The sequence below is a fragment of the Alligator mississippiensis genome, chromosome 1 (assembly GCF_030867095.1).
Source record: "Alligator mississippiensis isolate rAllMis1 chromosome 1, rAllMis1, whole genome shotgun sequence".
NCBI lineage: Eukaryota > Metazoa > Chordata > Crocodylia > Alligatoridae > Alligator > Alligator mississippiensis.
In genome coordinates this window covers 22,678,106-22,697,135 of record NC_081824.1, presented here as the reverse complement: position 1 = coordinate 22,697,135, position 19,030 = coordinate 22,678,106, and the positions used below count along the sequence as shown (strand labels likewise).

Sequence of the window (19,030 nt, the reverse complement as noted above, 5' to 3'; positions counted from 1 at the left end):
AAACCAGGCATGGGGAAGTACCACTGAGTAACACTGCAGAAAGTTGGAGTGGCAGAAATGTAAAGACTGAGCAAGAACATGGTGCCGGATCAGGAAAATGAATCCCCTCTCTCAAGTAGGTATAGCCAAGGTAGGAGAAGTATGTGCTATAGGCTTGGGACTACAGAGCTGCTCTGGCAGGCAGAACTGAAGTGCCTGGCTCTTTTGTCTCTCAATTCTTCATAGCTCTCTAAAGATATGAAGGCTAGATCCAAAGGTTTGAGTGATAATGCTCAAGCATCAGTGCCCAAATCTCTATGAGCTTCTATGAGAACTATGAAACAGTAAGTTGGCCTCCATGACCTTAGAATCATAAAAAAATTAGGGCTGGAAGGGACCTCAGGAGGTCACATCTAGTCCAACCCCCTGCTCAAAGCAGGGCAAGCCCCACCTATATCATCCCAAACAAGGCTTTCGATGGTGAGTCCACCACCTCTCTAGATAAGCCATTCCAGTACTTCACCACCCTCCTAGTGAGAAAGTTGTCCCTAATATCCAACTTAAACTTCCCTTGCTGCAACTTGAGACCATTGCTCCTTGTTCTGTCATCTGTCACCATTGAAAATAGACTAGCTCCATCCTCTTCAGACCCCCTTCAGGTAGTTGAAGGCTGCTATCAAATCCACCCCCCCCCCCCCCCAGTCGTCTCCTCTTCAGACTAAATAAGCCCAGTTCCCTCAGTGGGAAGAACCGGAAGCTGTGAAGTCTTACATCTTCTACACCAGCAGCTGGCAACCAACCTCTCCAAGCCAAAACAACCCAGCTCCCCAGCTCCAGTCCAATGCAAGCTGCGGGGCGGGGTTGGGGGACAGGGCGACTTCTGCACTGGGAGACTTTGTTCAGACCACATTAGTGCCAGGACTGAGCTGGGAGCTGTGCTCATGCCCCTGCAGCTTCTCTCCCTTCCCAACCCTCAACTACGGCATAGGCACAACTTCCAGCCACCTGGACCCCATAGGTCCCCATGGGCTGGCAGCTGCACCAGAGGAGGAAAGGAGAGGCGAGAACTAGAAGTGGTGCAGGTGCAGCTCCCAGCTGCCTGGCCCTGGTTCTGGCACAGGAAAATCTCCCCCTCCCCACTGCCAGGCCACCAAAACCTACTAGCTCCACAGGCAAGATCCAGTAGCTCCATGGACCACGTTGCCAACCCCTGCTCTATGAGCGTCCACAGGTTTTGGAGAATCACAAAGTCTTGACCTTTGGGTGGCAAGATACAGAACTTCCATACTAAACCTACTAGGAGGATCTTCGTCTGGAATTGGTCTGGAAGGCCAAGACTTTGCTAATCCCGCTGCTGCTGAAGGGAACGAGTCTTTAGCAGGAGCCAGCAATGGAGGTCCTGCAATGGAGTCTCAGCAGGAGCTGGGTCTATTGACTTACCTAGAAGGAACATCTAAGGATTTTCTCCCACGCCTTGAGAGTTCAGGACTTGGACTAGATCAAATCCCTGCTTGGGATATGGGTCTCCCAAGACAGTAAAAAGACATGTAGATTGCTCATCTGAGGTCAGGATAGCTGTCACAACAGGCAGATCTTGAAAACTGAAAAACTAGTGAGGAACATGTCACAACCCAAAGTTGTGATTTTCGTTTTTGTGTGCGCTTCGGCACTGCTAAATTATGTTCTCGCTAAATTGCAGCTTCTTTGCATGGTGGAGTTTTCTGCTGCAGAAGAGAACTCCGGTGCAAAGGAGAATTCCCGCCAATTTGTAGCTTTCTTTGCAGTGTGCCTTCCTTTTCGCATCAAAGAAATTCTCGTTGCAAAGAGTTCCCGCCATTTGTATTGAAATTCGAGCCACATTATTGGTTCATGTTAAATTATGCATACATGGCGGCTAGTGATTGGCTTGCTAGCCATATAAAAAGCTTGTGTGGTTTCCGCCCAAGTCGGAGGACTCCACGAACACCAGGAGGAGACTTCACCCCGTGTGAAGATCTCTAAGCGCTGCGGAGCCTATCGGACCCAGTGCATTTCAAGCAGGCAACAGGGGTCTGATCAGCCTCTAGCCTCTCCCCGTCGCAGAGCGCAATCCTCAACGTATCCCTTTCCCTGCGCGCAAAAGAGACGGATCCACAGAGCTTCGACAGCTCCGTAGGAGATAGAGCTTGTCGTAGTCCTCAAACGAGGATTCAAGCAGAGCTGTGCCTGGAAAACTGTCCAGCCTACACCACGACCGTCTTTGGTGTAAGTAAACAATCTTGAATCAACCGCTAAGCGTTCGTGACTAATTCTAGCTCGCCGCCCGTTCTCTCCGACCCCGCGTGCCCGGGCTGCTAGCCACAGCCCGTGCGCCCCCAAGGGCCCCGGACCGCTCCCGGCCCACACAGAACAGAAGGAAGCCCAGGGAAAGAAGGGAAACCACCTACCTTGAGATGGTTTTCTCAGTTGGCTTCCCTATTCCTTTCTTTTCTTGAAGGACTAGGAGCTCTATTTTGCTTTATGTCAAGACAGTGGTGCAGGCATGTGGAAAGCACAACCTCCACTCCTCTACCCCCCACCTCTAAATGCACTGAGACTCCAAAGTGAAAAGCCCTCTGGCTTTCTACCTCCTGTTGTCTCAATGGAGGTGAAGAGAAAGGAGGGTGAAGAACAGAAAAGAGCAAGAGTCTTTAAAAACAAAGGAAACATGCAAAGCAAGAAAATGAACGCTCCCTCTCTATGCAAAGCAGAGAAGAGGAACCGAGGAACAGAAACTGCACAATGATTTTTATCCCCTCAGTGGCCTGAGGAAGGATGCCAGGACAGGGGAGGGCAGTGTATCTTATGGCTACTGCTTGTCAGGGCCTCTGATTAACATGGATCCTGGTTTTCCCTGATAAAAAATTGCAAATTCTTGGAAGTCCCCTCACTTCCCAGCCACCAACAGCCCTCCTGGCTCCTCTCACTCCTCCGCGCAGCCTTCCCCCCAGCCCCGCTGGTGACCCTCACTCCCACTCACAGCCCCTGCCACTCCTGGTCCTGCTGGAGGGCACCCCCGTCTGCCAGGGCTGAGGCCAGAGACCCAGGTCCACAGCCCCCTGCCCCTGGCAGGAGTGGCTTTTGCAGTGGAGCAGAGCCTGGCTCCCCCTGCCTGCCTGCAGCAGGCTCAGGCAGGGGGGCCAGCTCCCTGCCGCTGGGTGTACTCCGGGAGGACCCGTGCCCCCCAGATCTGTGTGCAGAGCAGGGGGAGGTGTAAGCTGCCCACTGTGGGCTCAGGCTCCCACCCTGCTACCCTCCCCTGGTTGCGACCCGGCACTGCAAGGCAGAGCGGGGCCACGCGGGGATCTCCTTGCTGCTGTAAGCTCCATGCTGCCCTGGAGGTGTGTTCCCTGTGTGTGTTGCAGCACAGGGGCACAACCATGCGCCACTGCCCCTGCTGTTGCTGTACGTGCAGGGGATGCCTTACCAGGCAGGGCAGCACAGAGCTCACAGCGGCAAGATCTCCACACGGACCCACTCTGCCCTGCGGCATTGGGTCACAACCATTGGGCTGCAGAGGCCCTGGGGGAGGGCAGCAGGGCGGGAGCCTGAGCTCACAGCAGGCAAGCCGTCCCACCCCCACCCTGTACAAGTTGGAGAGACATGGGTCCCCCCTGTCTTCCAGGAGCGTGTGCAGCAATGGGGAGCCGGCCTCACGCCCCTGCCACACAGGCAAACCACCCATGGCCCCATCCCAATCCCTACTGGGGCCCTGCGACGATGCATTGCAGCCCCAGACCCCAGCCCCTTTCACATCCTGGCTGGGCAGCAGCCCCAGCCCTGCCCAACTCCTTCCCTATGGGAGCCTCAATCTCGTCTCCCACTTTGCTCTCCAAGCTGCCTGATGGCCATGTGCGCACACACGCACACGGTGCCCCCTGTCTGAACACCCTCCTGCTCCCTCCCAGCCCCTGCAGGCTGGAATTCTGCTGGCATGCAGAGAGCTCTTTGCAAAACCCACAGGTTTCTCTGAGAAATGAGAAATCTGAGTTTTCCTCCGACGAAGGGGAAAATCTACGTTTTTTCTCCAGCTTTCTGGGGAAACAGAAAAATCCAGATCCCTGCTGATCAGGCATACCTGCCTGGGGCAAGTACCCGAGATATTTGCCCTGACCTCAGATCTCTTTTAGAGCTTGGCACCAATTCTCTGGCTCCTGGCCTTGGCTTACATCTTGGACTACATCTCTTGGATCTCCCCTCTTCGCTCAGGTAACTTTTGCCCCAACACTGCTCACCCAGGTTGCTTCTAGGGGCCTACCTTGGCCTCAGTCACCTATGTCCCAGCTGAACTCTTACACTGCTAGGGCAAAAGATCTCTGGTTGAGACTCTAGCATGCATGCCCCTAGCGAGAATGTGCAAAAAAGAGAAAAGACCTTTTCTGAAAGAATTTAATATTTGGCAAACAGAAAAGAAAACAACCATTAAATTAGAATTATTTGAAAGATCAAGGTATTCTCGAGTCACTGCAAGTTCAAAGAAGTGCAGACTTTTTGGCCTGAACTTTAAATTGACAGTTGCAGACAAGCTCCTAAGAGCTTAAATTCCCGAGGGATCAGAAAGTTCATTCAGTGTAATTTATTCAAAGAAACTGAAATAAATAAAAAACCCCACAAAACTTTCCCCTGTTGATATTAAAAACAAACAAACAAAAAACAAAACAAAAACCGAGAACCTCTCACTACAGCATACAACCCCCACCCCCCAGTCCAATAAGTCTTGTGTAACACACCTCCATATGATCACACTTTATCACTGTATGTATGAAAAGTTCAAGATGCATTTCCCATATATGCAATGGATCACAAGCCTGATACAATTAACTTGTTTACTAAAAATATGTATGTAGTTTTACATATATTTGTACGTTACTCAGCAAATCACATTTAAAAATATACGTTCAATATATTTTGAAATTATTCCCATATTAAGTGTACCTCAGGGTTTTGTATTGCTGGCCACTACCATAGTAAGTGTATCCCTCTATTTAGATTAGCAAAAGAAGACCCCATGTGATACAATGGAGTCTTCTGCTCCCTCCATTCCCATATATTGAGGAAGATTTGCTTTGGGAGAAGCTTTGGAAGGATTCTCCCTTTTGTTTAGTTTTAATACATATACATGGGTCTAGATCCACCTGTGTAAGCGTATTACATACATGCTTTGTTTAACCAAAATTAAAGAACTACCTTTGTCAAAGAAACTTGTCTAGTCATTATAGTGATGCCTGAAGACTCAAATCACTTATACAAAGAAAAAAAATCTTAGGAGAAGCTAGGGATTAGTTTTTCCATGGTCAAAGGACTGCAAATAAATTCTGCACTTTAAGCTATGGAATATAAAGTGAAAATTATTAACTCTGTCTGCACTTATTAGCTCTTGTTCAACTAGAAAATGGAATGGGCAGATTGACTGTAGTTAACACAGTTTGTAGAATGGTGGTTAGCAGTGTTAGTCTGAAGTCAGGCAGAATGTAAGGCAAGGTGGCACCTTTGGGTACTTTTAACATGGGCTCCAAAGTCGCGGGGGACGGTGCTTTAATTAGAGCACTACCGATACGTAGTATTAAAGGAAGATGTTTTTAAAAGAACTTCAGAACCCATTTTCATTTATCAGTGGGTAAGTTCTTAAGATAGTAGTTTCTTTGTGTATCTAAGGTAAAATACCAAAAATATTTGCACTGCTCAAGATGTAAACAAATATTAATACAATCAAATAACAAATAATGCCCAACAGCACAATAATCCTACCCTTGATAAACTGAATGACATCCACACCTTTGAAAATTAAGAGCATGTGTTACGTTACATTTTATAACCTTGAATACAATTTAAAAATATAATCCTACTGTGTAGAATTTTAAGTTGTAAACACTTCATTTTTATGGTATATATTGAACACATTATTACTTATATCATTTTTGTAAAAAGTTTATTAAAATTATCTCGGGCCAGTTATACAAAAAAAATTAAGAACTCCATGAAAATATATGTTCTGCTCTAAACTCTAGTAGCTGGCAATAAAAAAAGCGAGTCGAAAGAAAATTTGTGTTTTACTAGTTGTCAAGTCCAAGTTTTATTAAAATTATACACTGTGCTTATGTTTTCAGCTTGTCCAAACACATACTAGAAAATATAAAGGAACTTTTTCCTTTGCTAGGCATATCCTCCAATTAATTTTTCTTTTAACCAGCAATAAGTAAATAATCTTACAGACATAATTATACAGTTATACTGTACAAAACTCTGGTCATTTGGGATAATATATTAATGTATAAAGATATGTATCAAGTTTAATCATCTTCCTGCTCTTGGTGTCTATTTTGGAAATTCAGTGTTGTCTGCCCTCTTTCAGGATCTTGCATTCGGAGGATTCTAATAAGCCGACTTGTTGGTAGAGAACTAGAAAAAACAGACACACAATTCAAACTGATGCTTCCTCGTGAACAACTCTCAGTGCTGCCCGATTGACTCTCCATTAAATATTTATCTTGTTATAACTGCATTTATTTGCTCGTATAAACCAGCAACATTGAGTGAAGTCCTAGCTCTACTGTGGTCAATAGTAACATTTCCTATCAACTTCAGTTGGACTAGGACTTCAGAGCTTTAATCTTTGTGACATTTTATGCCACAAAGACCATGTCTAGTTCAGCCCTGTCACCTGAACAGGTAGGTAGAGTTAATTAGGCAAATGCCAGAAAGCACAAACTTCCAGAGACACATTTTACATTCAAACCCTTTTCAATTTAAGCTCAAATCCTCAGTGCTGCAAGTGTTATGTACAGGCATAACCCTACTTATATTGAACTAGTTATTAGTATAGTTATATAGATATACACATTCAGTCTTATACAGTAATAGGGCTCCAACTCATGCGTACTCATTCCTTGTACTCATTTCTATTACACTGGCATTTCCATATTAATACTGAAAGTAATTGCATAGAATTTAGCAAAATGGAAAACTGTATTTACTGTCTGAATACATAAAACTCATGTATACCTAGAATAATGCAATAATAGCAAAGTCCTGAATTCTGACTAAACACAGCTTCATATATCTTTCTGAATAATATTAGCTTTATTCCCCTTCAAAAATGGAAGTCCATAAAATTGTAATAATTGTTTGTTGCTGCTAGATAAATGCCAGGGTATTTTATACAAAAGTAAACTGCAAAGCTAAGGAAGTAATTCTATTCTTTTCTGAGTGTTCTGCTTTTCCTTGTAAGTAGGACTAAACTAATGCTAAGCTACACTAAAAAAACCCACATAGATCTAATTAAATGATTTCCAAATTAAAGAAGAAACTTTGCTCTGGGGTAAAGGAGAAGGAGAACAAAATGCTGAAGTTACTTGCAATGAAGGACAGAACCACCAGGGATGAGTAAACAGTGAAAAAGGGAAACTTCAATGTGTTTGAAATGCTGGACATATAGCTGGCAAGTGCTCCTTGCTAGTCCCAGCACTTTGTAAACAGTTCCAGGACATGTTACACTTAGAATAGAAATCTGCACATGCAGCTTCATGATGGAGAAAACCATATTATTTTGTAAAGATGCCAGCGAGGAGACTGAAAGGCCACCAAATGAAATTTTACCATATTTAGAGTCCTACTGCCATGCAAAGCAATAAGGATGTATACTTATTCCAGGGGCTTTAATTGCTTTGTGTATCCGCCTGTAAAAATTTCAGATTGTTGAAAACATTTTCCTCATTACAAACACAAACATAGGAAACACTTAAAAAAACTAGCTCAGTGGAGACACTTATTAATAAAATATTACGAGTTTGTTATTTTCAGAGGACAGGAAGGTAAAATACGAGAAACATCACGGCGGCCCCGCAAGGATGTTTTTGGTTTCAATTCTCCTAAGTATATGTAATCAGGAAAGACTGATTCCCATTTTTCTCCCTTTCTGTAACTTGCACATTTTTTAAGATAGAAAGTTTAAGGAAAAGCAATTACCTCATGCTTTGTGGAGTGAGCAGAATAAATTGTCGATGACGCTGAGAATCTGCCATCTTCAGCATCATGTCCATTGAAATTCTTCTATTAACCATGTCCTAAAAACCAGAGCAATTAATAGTTACTGTTTTATATTTATGATAATTTATACTTTTAATTCCTCGTATTACCATGCTAATTAAAACAACAACAACAATAACATGAGAAAAATTAATTATGTTTGGAAATATCTTGCTAACAGGGTACTGGTAACCAGAATGCCAAATTAACAAAAACTCACTGTTTAGCTAATCAGAAGTAAAATTTTATTAAAATAATCTAAAACAAAACAACTAAGTTTACAGCCTAGCATCAAAACCCAGGAGGTATTAGTTATGTATACACATACATCATTAACTCTAGTCTATCCTGTGTGTCTTCAACTACACAATCATTTACTGTAGCAGAAAAACTAATTAAGTTATCTCAAAACCTATGCATAACATCTGCAACTGTGCATAACTTCAGGACCCCAAAGAGTTTCTGTAAGTTGACTGTACACAACATGTACAAAGAACAAAAGTGCTGTTGCACATTTCTGCCTAATTACTGTCAATGAATATTAAAGAACCTTAGGCAAATATGTACATTATAAAATACAATAACATAATTAAAGACTGTAACGTAATGCACTTGCACAGTTAAGTTGTTATAATTGCTATAACAGGGCCCCCTCTAGTTCCATTTAGGAGAAAGGGGAAGAGCTCTTTAAGAAGACTGAGAATCGGTTGAAGCCCCATCATTCTGACAAGTGGCAGAAACACTCAAACAGTGATGGAGAACAGAGCTTCTGCCATAGAAACTGTTGGGAAATAGTCTTATAGAGACATGGCTAAGGCCCACGCAGGACAGAAGGAAGGCCAGGACTTATCAGAGCCTAGCTAGAAAATTACTGTATTTGCTTGACTATACAATAACCCTGATTATAAGATGAGCCCCTAATAATTAGATCCTACACACAGAAAATGTACACATTTTCCAGGTATAGAATCTAATTATTGGAGGTTTGCCTTGAATTTGTCCCCCTCCCACTACCATAGCAGAGAAAACAAAATGGAGGCGTCAGATATACCTCTTGCCCACTACCTCCCTCCAACCCCTTCCTCCTACAGTCCCTTCCCTGCTTCCTTAATGTTCCTTCCCCGCGCTTCCTGTGTAAATAGAAGTAAAGAACAAATTTGGAAGCACTGACCTTCATATAAACATAGCTATAGTCATTTGCATACAGTACCCATAGACTTAGTTAATCCAGAATCAATACATTTTATCTATTTTGAAACTGATGCAAGTTTTAGAAGAAGTACTTCATAAGCACACTTTAAAGTAGCATTTTAGCATCTCCTTAGAGAAAGTACAAACTATGCACAATATTAGACTGAAGCCAAGAGGCTCGTGATTTACCACATAGTTCATTGGGCTGGGCCCCAACAGAGTCAACAGCATTTCAAGCCATGGTGACCCAACAGCTCAGCGCCACTCAGTATGTGCGTGTACTCCAGGTACCCCCCCAAAGTGATCCGTGCCTGGAACCATGCCTGGAACCAGGTGTTCTTGTCAACAGTCCTGGGATACTCCAAAAAATTATATGCAGATAAGGCACAGGGCAAACTTGTCTGGCTTTACCTCATAAAGGGCGAGGTCACAGTAATCATGTGTGACAGGCTGAGAGGGGGTGACAGAGGGATTCTGGGTGAACTATTTGGGGCCCCATTTCATGATGTTTGCCAGACATTTAAGGCCGAGGGAGAAACAGGTATCATTGAAAATGGGAATGAAAGGTGCAGCTCAGTTGAGGGAGTGAAGAGGAGGTTGAAATGCATTCAATGTAGTGGCTTACCTTGACTTGAAAGAGTCAGTGCTGAGATCAACTCAACAGGCACTACTGTACACTTTATTCAGATGGGATGCACTAATCTACCTGTGTGATTGCTTCCCATGTATCTGGGTCCAAGAAGGCAGTTCTCCTGAAGTCTTCCCAAGGATAACTGCTCTTCTGGCATGGTTTAGTACCTACCGAAGTGTTAGGGCTTAAAGCCCACTTTATGGAAATGGGAGGCTCCTCCCTAGCTTGCTCCTGTGTCCATACGGCTGAGGCCAGGTGGAGCTTGGGGGCATTTGAACCCCAAGCCTTTGGGCTTGGGCCTAAACTTAGGATGCCTGACAAAAGACTCTGGAAATATCTGAAGCCCCTGGTGGAGGATATCTGCCGGTTGTAAGGCTACTTATGGTTTTGGACTGACTCATGGATTTGGACTGGATTTGGCTTGGAACACAATTATTATTATTATTTTTTTAAAAAAAAAAGATCACTTGCTTCCCATCAGCATATGTGCCCAATGTGGGCTGTATTTCATTGTTATGCTCACTGTTGACTGCATTTAAAATCAACTTCATAGTTGGTTTGGTTTCTATTACTGAGCACATGTTGCTTTTTGCAGTAGTTTAAGGACAGATAATACATTTAATGAGGTTTCCTCATATATGATGCAGGATTGGGAAGGAAGGGAAGAACCTCTCTTATATACAAGTAAATCTATAAAAGGTTGAAAAAAGGGCAGGAGTATGAAGGAATCTGGCAGAAACTAAGGAAACAGTTAAGGAAAAGGAGTCCTACAAGGTCAGACAACAAACTTCAGTGGACTTGCAGGGAAGAAGCTGTGGGAGACACTACCACCCAAAAACAGTCTTGATCTTGATAGGGCTACATCCTGTCAGCAAGGAGTGCTCTCTCTCGTTCCCAATGGACCCACTCACTTAAGACATCAAGACGTGGCAAGCAAAATAAGTGGGGAAACTGAAAGTGAATGGAAGACTTGATTTGTACGGGAACCCGAAGGACTTCAGTGCACCTGGAAAACAGCAGCACAATGAGTGCTTGTTCTACACCTTTAGGTAAAATTACAATTTCTCTCTGTTACTCACTGGATTTTTCTTTAAAGATAAAAGAATAATAATAATAATAAAAAACCCATTATCTGAAACTATTTGATAAGAGACTATCATTACTCCTTGTCTCTTGAACAATGAAACGCAAAGATAAGCATTCACCTCCCGTTTCATTTTCTAAGCAGAAAATTGAGTCACTGAGTACAGAACTTGGGAAAAGTCCTGGGCTTCACTGACTATGTGTTTTACACTTCACAGTTTCAAGGAATCAATAGAGTGGTGGTTCTCTACCTCTGAAGACTTGAAGCACCTGTCGGAAAATGCCAGCTTTGTTTTTGCTTATTTTTTGCCTACAGAAAAAATAGAGCAATTTTTCTATTCCAAAAAACTCAGACAGGTCCCAACAGGTCAGAATGTTTTAACACTGAATTCCTATTTGAAATCTCTGGATTTATCTCATCATTAAATATTTGCACACCTAAAAATGCTAGCACCCTGAAGCACCCTTGGGGTGACTTCAATGCACTCCAGGGTACCACAGTACCCTAATTGAGAGCCACTAAATAAAGCCCTGTACCTGCAACATATGCATGTATAACAAGTAGCTCGTCTTCCTTGCAAATATGCTATTGGAGCCCCCAGGTGATGAGGTCACACTATTACAACCGGAACAATAAAGCTTTACTATCGTCTTGGGCCACACTGCAGCACAGGAGTCTGAAAGATGATGATCTGTACAGTTAATTTAAGAAACAGAGCTTTAAGCTTGTGTACATTCACTAATATTTTGAATGTTCAGGATTCTGTATGTATAGGATGGATTCCTTTCAGTTTTGTCATTTTTCAGATTTATGATTTCCCCGTCAATCTTTCATGCCATTCCAATACAGGCAGTCCTCGACTTAAGATGTTTTGAGTTACAACGAATGGCACTCCCTGAAGAACATCTGTTCAGACTTCCTTGGACACTTTCTTTAAGAAAGAAGACAAGACTCCATAAAAACCTGTAGCCAAGACTCCTGAGAAGACTCCAGCCAAGAACCCTTCACTAAGTCCAACCAAGAGCCCTTCAAAAAGTCCAGCAAAGTCACCTCAAAGAAGTCCTTCCAAATCAATGCGATTGCTATTTACAATATAAATACATTAATGTAGCTATATTACTCATCTATAATTGATCGAATACAAAATTCTGGGTTATTTTTGGTGACAGTAGAGTATTGGGCCTTGGTTCAGGAACCAATCCCCCATTTATAACATTGTTTCTATGGAAAAACCGGTTCCAAGTTATGACGTTTCAATTTCAGATGTGGTTTTCAGGAACCAATTGTGTCGTAAGTCCGAGGACTGCCTGTATGCAAGAAAGGTCCAATTGCACAGACAGTAATCCATGTAAGAATTACACCAGTTTGAAAAGTGTGCGTGGTAACTTCCTTTCTCGAATTGCATTTCCCCTAGTCTGAGTGTCACTTAATCTAAGTGGGGCTCTAAACACCAGAAATTCCTGAAGAATTCTACTCTCAAAGAAGTAACATTATTCTCTTTTGCCCAAGATCTGACACTTTGGCTTAAGAATAATGTTTGAAAGACATCATATTGAAAATATAATACACAGAATGTAAAGAATTTCTACAAAAATAGAACAAGGCAAGAACTGGCAAATATTGAAGTGCCTAAATTTCAGGGTATCTGGAGTCTCTCTGCCTGAGTGAGTGACATTTTGTACAACTAATGCATTCACTGTTTCAGTCAAGGTCCTAAAACTAGAACCCCCCCATTCCAAATAAACCACATCCATATCCTGGGTGAAGAGGTCATTGGTTATGACAGAGAACACAAAGAACAGCTGCACAAATCTCTCACTAACAATTTTAACACGATACAAAATGGACTGTGTTACCTAGAAAGAAGGAACCACCTTTGATAGGTATGTGTTAGAATTTATAAGGAGAAATCCCTTCACATATCAAATTAAGTGATCAAACCAAGTCATTCCTAATCTCTCTGAATAGGGGAAATGTTATCTCGTACCAAATGAAAATACTGGTCTCCTTGAATTAATTTTCCTGCAAACTAATACATTTTGATACTGTTTAAACTGGGAACCAGGATTTTTTTCTGATTTAGTTCCTTTTTCAAGAGAATTTTATTTACAGTTGCAGTTGCAAGTCAAAGTCTGTATTGGTATTTTGAAGCTAATTAGTCTTCATGTGTTCATCAGCTTTTGAAGAGCGTTTATGGATTTGGAAAACTCTAAGGATTATCCTACCTCAATTTTCAAAGCAGCAATACAAAGCTAAACTGCTATACCTAGGGTATGTCTTCTCTGATGCTCGTATAGTATCAAAACTATGTCCCGTCTATCCACTCGTGACCTACCTATGCCAAACCCAAAAATAAGGCAATGAAGTTGCCTTAGGGGCACACTGTTCTTGAACACCATCAGGCATGCTTGAGCATAGAAGCAGGTACCATCCCTAGAGTTACTTCATCACTTTATTTCTGTGTTTGGGCATGCCTCTTAGTGGATGTGCCATGCAGAACCAGTAGAAACACACATTTGGTTCAACCATTAAGGGCAGAAGATGGTATCAGGAGAAGTGAGATTTCTACACCAATTCATATTTTCTTGCTAGAAGCTCAGCAGGTTTTTTGTACTCCCTAATTCATATTAAAGAGAAAAAAGGTTAGAAGTTAACAACCAATATGAACTGCCACAACACCTTTCAACTTTCTAATAAAATTATAGTCATTAATAAGATTCTTGGGTAGCATGAAGCATAAGAACTGGAAGAAGTAGTTTAAGATTAAACTATACCATGTAGACATCAAATTCATCCAAGCATCTGAAAGGAGATTCAGTAATGGACCACAGAGAAAGAATGAAACAAACGGTTGAGAAGGAACGTTCACCTCCTGATAGAGATCTCATGTCATTCAGAGCAGCCTTGCCTCCCTCTCCAGGCTGGACCTAGGAGAATGAAAATTAATTAAGCCATTAATTTCATTAGTAGATTGTGATAGTTGATTGCATAGGAGAAAATTTACAAAAGCACGATTTCCCCTTAAAACTATGTTCAGAAACACCAAAAACTAACACAAATATAGCAGTGGTATTTATATTGCACATCACCTGCAAGTAAATGTGCATATTTCAGCGTATATGTATTTCAATAAAATAAAAATAGTTCAATGAACTACAATTTTGGAAGGTATTTTCAAGGTGGTTGGAAATCAACTGTCCCACTGTAGAAACAAACATAGAATGGAATTAATTTTAAACATTGACTCAGCCTGTAATTTGCTGTTTAGTTCTGGCTTCAATAACTGTTAAACTCATCAACCATTCTAGTTGCATTGCTGTCAAAGCCTGAAAACTATAGAACAGCAGGTAACTGCTTCAGCAGTGTCTTAACAAACAGAAGTGAAAGTGGGTAAGCAGCCCTTTGTTACTTGGATTATAGTGACCCCTTGTGGCATTTTCTTTTTAATGCTAAATTTCTTATGTAAGACAAGAATGAAGGTATACATGAAGAAAATATAAAATTACTTACTGTTATTGAAAGTGTTTCATTCTTGTGGTCAAAGCTCATTTTACCAAAGTAACCACGCTGATGTAGTAAGAAGTCAAAGTAGAGTATGCATCGTAAAGTAAGGCACCTTTTCAATTAAATTATGGAAACAAAATATTCAGTCACTAATTTTTAAAATAAGTGAAAAAAATGAGAAAAAATTTTAAGCCACTAAGAAAAAATGGAATCTCAGTACTACTTCCACTACTTATATTTAAGTCATACAGTACATACACAAAAAGTACTTTCTATGGGAGTTAGAACTAGATACATAACATACCCAACAGAATCACAAAAATAGAGAGATGAGGAAATCCAACAGCAGGAACCTTGTATTCATTTGTCCAGACATGCATATGCTCATAATTGCAGTAGAACACAGTTAAAGCATCCACCATTCCAAATCTCCCACCATCAAAAGTCTTTGCCTCTTCCCAACACCACCCTCAGTATCCATTTGGCCCAAATTTAAGGGTGCGGAGGGTCGGAGAGTCCACACTCACATATACTTGCAGCAAGAACTGTTGGAATGTTCATTTTTTTACTGTGACAAAACTGAGGATGCCATATTTTATCTGTGTTGTATGGTGGTAACTTTAATCATTAGGGCCGCGCAAAGCTTTGGTTGCCTATTTGATTTGGCAGAGATTCAGCCCAATTCGGTGGCCAAATCTTTGAATCTGAATCGAATCAGGAGACCCTTTAATCTCTCTGAATTGATTTGGAGAGATTTGACAATTTGGACATAGACAGCTTTAAATGTTTTTTCTACATACCTCAAGGTACCAGGTGGATGTAACGTCCCATAGGAGCATGGGGGGGGGGGGGGGGGGTGTTCCCCAGCACGCTCAGCAGCAGGCCTGGAAGCGGACCACAAGCACTTCTGGTCCACTTCTGGGTCTGCCGAGGAGCACACTGGGGGCTCCCCCATGTCCCCCTGGCTTGGCGACTGCTGCCTCCTGGGTGTGTTGGGGGGGACCCAGGGTCTCCTGCACGGCTGATTGCAAACCCGGGGAGGTCCCTCCAGTGCAGTCAGCAGCAGACCCGGAAGTGGACCAGGAGTATTTCTGGTCCACTTCTGGGCTCACCACCGAGCATGTGGGGGCGCCCCCCCCGGCACTCCTCTGGGGCGCTCCATCCACCCCACCATCGCAGCATTCATAAGCCACGCCTGGTACCTTGACGTATGTAGAAAAGAACATTTAAAGCTATGTCTATGGCCAAATTGCTGATTCTCTGAATCAGCACTGAATTCTCAGATTTGGATTCAACTGAATCAAATCAGGGACAGTGATTGGAATCAATTCATCGAATCACTGTCCCCGATTCAGGCTGAATCCAAATTGAATGAAGCCCGTTTCACACACCCCTAGTGTGCATGTCTGGCTAGAGGAGCAAGAAGTATGTATTGTTAGATGCATTACTTTTTGTTTGCTTGCTTTGCAATAAGTATGTTTATATCATACAACATACTGCTTTTGTGTGTTTCTGAGTTTTTTAAAAATTAATTTAGCTCTTCCAACACAGCAGTGGCTAGTTTCACAAAGAACAATGTCTCCTTTGAATCATTTCCATGAAGATCTTATTATTCTGTCATAGACACTGTTCCTTGTAATAGGGCTCTGCTGATTCAGGAAAGGAACTCCAGAGGTTAGCAAGCACTTTAACACAGAACAAGATCAGTGACAGTAGAAGCCACTACTTTTAAAAAACCCAGGAGGTTCCTGAGATGGCTAAATAATTAAAAACAAAAATCCCAGAATCATTGATTCTGCATAAATTGCTCTTTCAAAATACTGTTCTCTGAGATGCTGGTTGTAAAGCTGAACATTTTGCAGAGCTCCCACTTTTCAATAAACCAACAGCAATCTAAGGAAGATCCTGGTTACTTTTATTGTGTAAAGTACTGTTAGAATGATGTTAAACAATAAATAAATTACTTTGTCGAAAATCCTTTTAATTACAAATTTAGATCTTCCACTGGTTACCTGTTGCAGAGTCATTTATAACAGAGAACATTCATTTTTAACCTCACAGAGATTCCAAACGCTTGTAACACACAAATTTAGGCTTCCTAAAGTTTGCAGTTAACCCAGAGACCTCAAAATCAGTGGAATGTGAATTTCTGTTTAGTCCCAAATTAACTTTTTTTTTTGTTAATTCTCAGACAGCTGCTCAGTGACTACTTTGCCTAAGACTTCACCAAAAAAAGAAGAAACACACAAAAAAAAGACAGGAAAGGGCTGTGACATGATAAATAAAGGGAGTCAGAGAGCTTTTGACATATTTCAATAAATTTAAGTCAGCAATGCCTGACAGGCTGCAGAAGGAACTTGCTGAAGATATCTTGAAGCCGCAGGGAATATTTGCCAAGTTGTTGATGACAGACAAGGTCCCAGAGGAGAAGTGCTAACATAACAACTATTTTTAAAATGCAGAAAAGGGAGGATCAGGGGAATTATAGCCCAACTTTAATAGGAAAAAATCATTAGAAGCCAACATGGATTTGTTAAAAACAAATCATATCAAACCAATTTGATTTTCATCTATGCCAGTAGATGAAGGAAGTACATGAATATGATATACTTGGACTTTAGGAAGGCTTTTGATATGGTCCCACATGATGCCCACAAGCAAACTGGCAAAATGTGGAACAGACAGAATTACTGTTAGGCAGATATACAATTTGCTGAATAACTGCAACCAGCAAAATTGGATCAAAGTCAGGAGTTTTAAGGAGGGTTCCATAGCAAACTGTTCTGGGTCCAGTTTTGTTTAATATTTTTATTAAGGATTTCAACATAAGAATATAGAGCTTCTTGATCAAGTATGCTGCTAAAACAAAACTAGAGGACAGAAGAATTCAAAAGGATCTTACAAAATGAAGAACTGGACTACAGATAATAAAATCAAATACAATAAAGAAATATAAGGTGCTGCACCCAGGGAACAAAATCCACACATGTAAGTACAAAATGGAAGGCAACTGGCTAGACAGTAATGCTGCCACAAAACATCTCAGGATCATTGAGGATCACAACCTCACTGAGTCAGAAATGGGATGCAGTTGCAAAAAAGGTAAAACACTATTTTGGTGCTATATTAGTAGGAATACTGAATGCAAGACACAGGAATTGATAGTGCCACTTCTATATGCTCACGATAGGACTGCTAGTCAGAGTAGTATTGTGAGCAGTTCTGGGCTCCACCTTTTGAGAGATATGGAGAAATTGGAGGGCTAGGGACAGACATTACACATAAACTGGTTTAAGTGATAGGAAACTGGTTTAAATCTGTAACAGAACAGACATTCAGTGCACATAAGCCAGTTTGAAAGTGGCCAAAACCGGTTTGAGATAAGTCTGATACTACATTCAACCAGGTTTAACTGATTTGGCTCAAACCAGTTTATGCAATACCTATCCTAGTCCCCTTCCCGGTTTAAATTAAATCAGACTCCCCCAGCATCTTGGCATGCTTTCTGGGCTGGGAGGAGCTCTGCTCTCTGCTCCAGAGAGCTGGGCTGACCCCTCCCCTCCGCTCTCTAGCCAAAGCAGGGGCAGGGTGTGGCCAGACACTGGCCTGCCATGGCCCCTGAGACAAATTCCTCCCTCTATCCCCTCTGCTCCCCCCCCAGCAAACCCTGGGGACCGCAGCCATGGTTTGCCAGTCGCCGGCACACCTCCGTGACTCGTCTGCAGCTAGGCAGGGCTCCCCCGTCCCCTCTCTCCAGGAACTCCTGGGGGCTCGGGAGGGGATTAATTCTACAGCATCTGGGGGGGAAGGGAGGTAGGGAGAGAGGCAAGCTAGTCCCCTGTGTGCAGATCCAAGCTCTGCACTTGTAAGTCCAGAGCTAAGACCTGCAGGGCCAGACTGAGAAGTGGGAAGTGACAAAGACCTGACAATTATCACACATGCTGGAGATGTAATTAAGGGAAGTTGCAGACAGCTTTACCAAAGAATGCAGAGAACCACATACCCAAACAAAGCCTTTCTGAATGCCTGGCTGTAAGGAGACGCTCTGCCCTCAGGATTAGTAAAACTAATTCTTGTCTTCCCGGTTTACATTTTAAGTTAGACTAAGTTGTGTACGCTGCATTTTACTGGGCTCTATCTTAGCTTAGGTGGAGATTTTTGGTAGTTTCCTGTTGTATACTTTGCAAATTGCTGAGTTTAATACGGGCTTGCTTCAGAGAAAGGACTTTTTCCCCATCCTCAGTCTGGCAGCAGCTGTGCTCCCTCTCTCTTCCCCATACCAGGCTGATGGCTGGCATCCCATGTGTTGTGCTAGTTCCCAGCTGGTGCCTGGCCATGCCCTCTCCATTCCAGCCAGGAGGGGTGAACGCCATGGAGGGCATCTCTTCCTTCCGTTTGGCAGTGGCTGGCAGGCATACTCTAGTGGCCCCCAGCTTCTGGCTTGAGCCACTGCAGGCATATGACTGCATTTCCTCATTTAACAAAGAATGTCTGTCCAGTTATTAATCAGTTTAAGCTGTGCAGCTTACACTAACCTGCAAAGACTGAATCAATTCAGGCTTGAGCTTTTTGAATGTCTGTCCCTAGCTGAGAGGACC

General features: G+C 42.5%; 1 protein-coding gene across 4 annotated transcripts in view; it reads right to left on the bottom strand.

The window, feature by feature from the left end:
* Positions 1-4,372: 4,372 nt before the first annotated feature.
* The window catches only part of LOC102562179 (structural maintenance of chromosomes protein 6), a 77,618-nt gene continuing 62,960 nt past the window's right edge, over positions 4,373-19,030 (bottom strand). For 3 of the 4 annotated variants that reach the window (XM_014601622.3, XM_014601623.3, XM_019481731.2), the window contains 4 exons: positions 14,439-14,544; positions 13,703-13,855; positions 7,963-8,060; positions 4,373-6,396 (listed from right to left, as the gene is read on the bottom strand). In XM_014601622.3, the coding sequence (XP_014457108.1) occupies positions 6,288-6,396; positions 7,963-8,060; positions 13,703-13,855; positions 14,439-14,544 (466 nt within the window). In that variant the 3' untranslated portion in view covers positions 4,373-6,287. Of the gene's footprint in view, positions 6,397-7,962; positions 8,061-13,702; positions 13,856-14,438; positions 14,545-19,030 lie in introns of those variants that run through there. The other variant, XM_019481738.2, reaches the window with a different exon arrangement.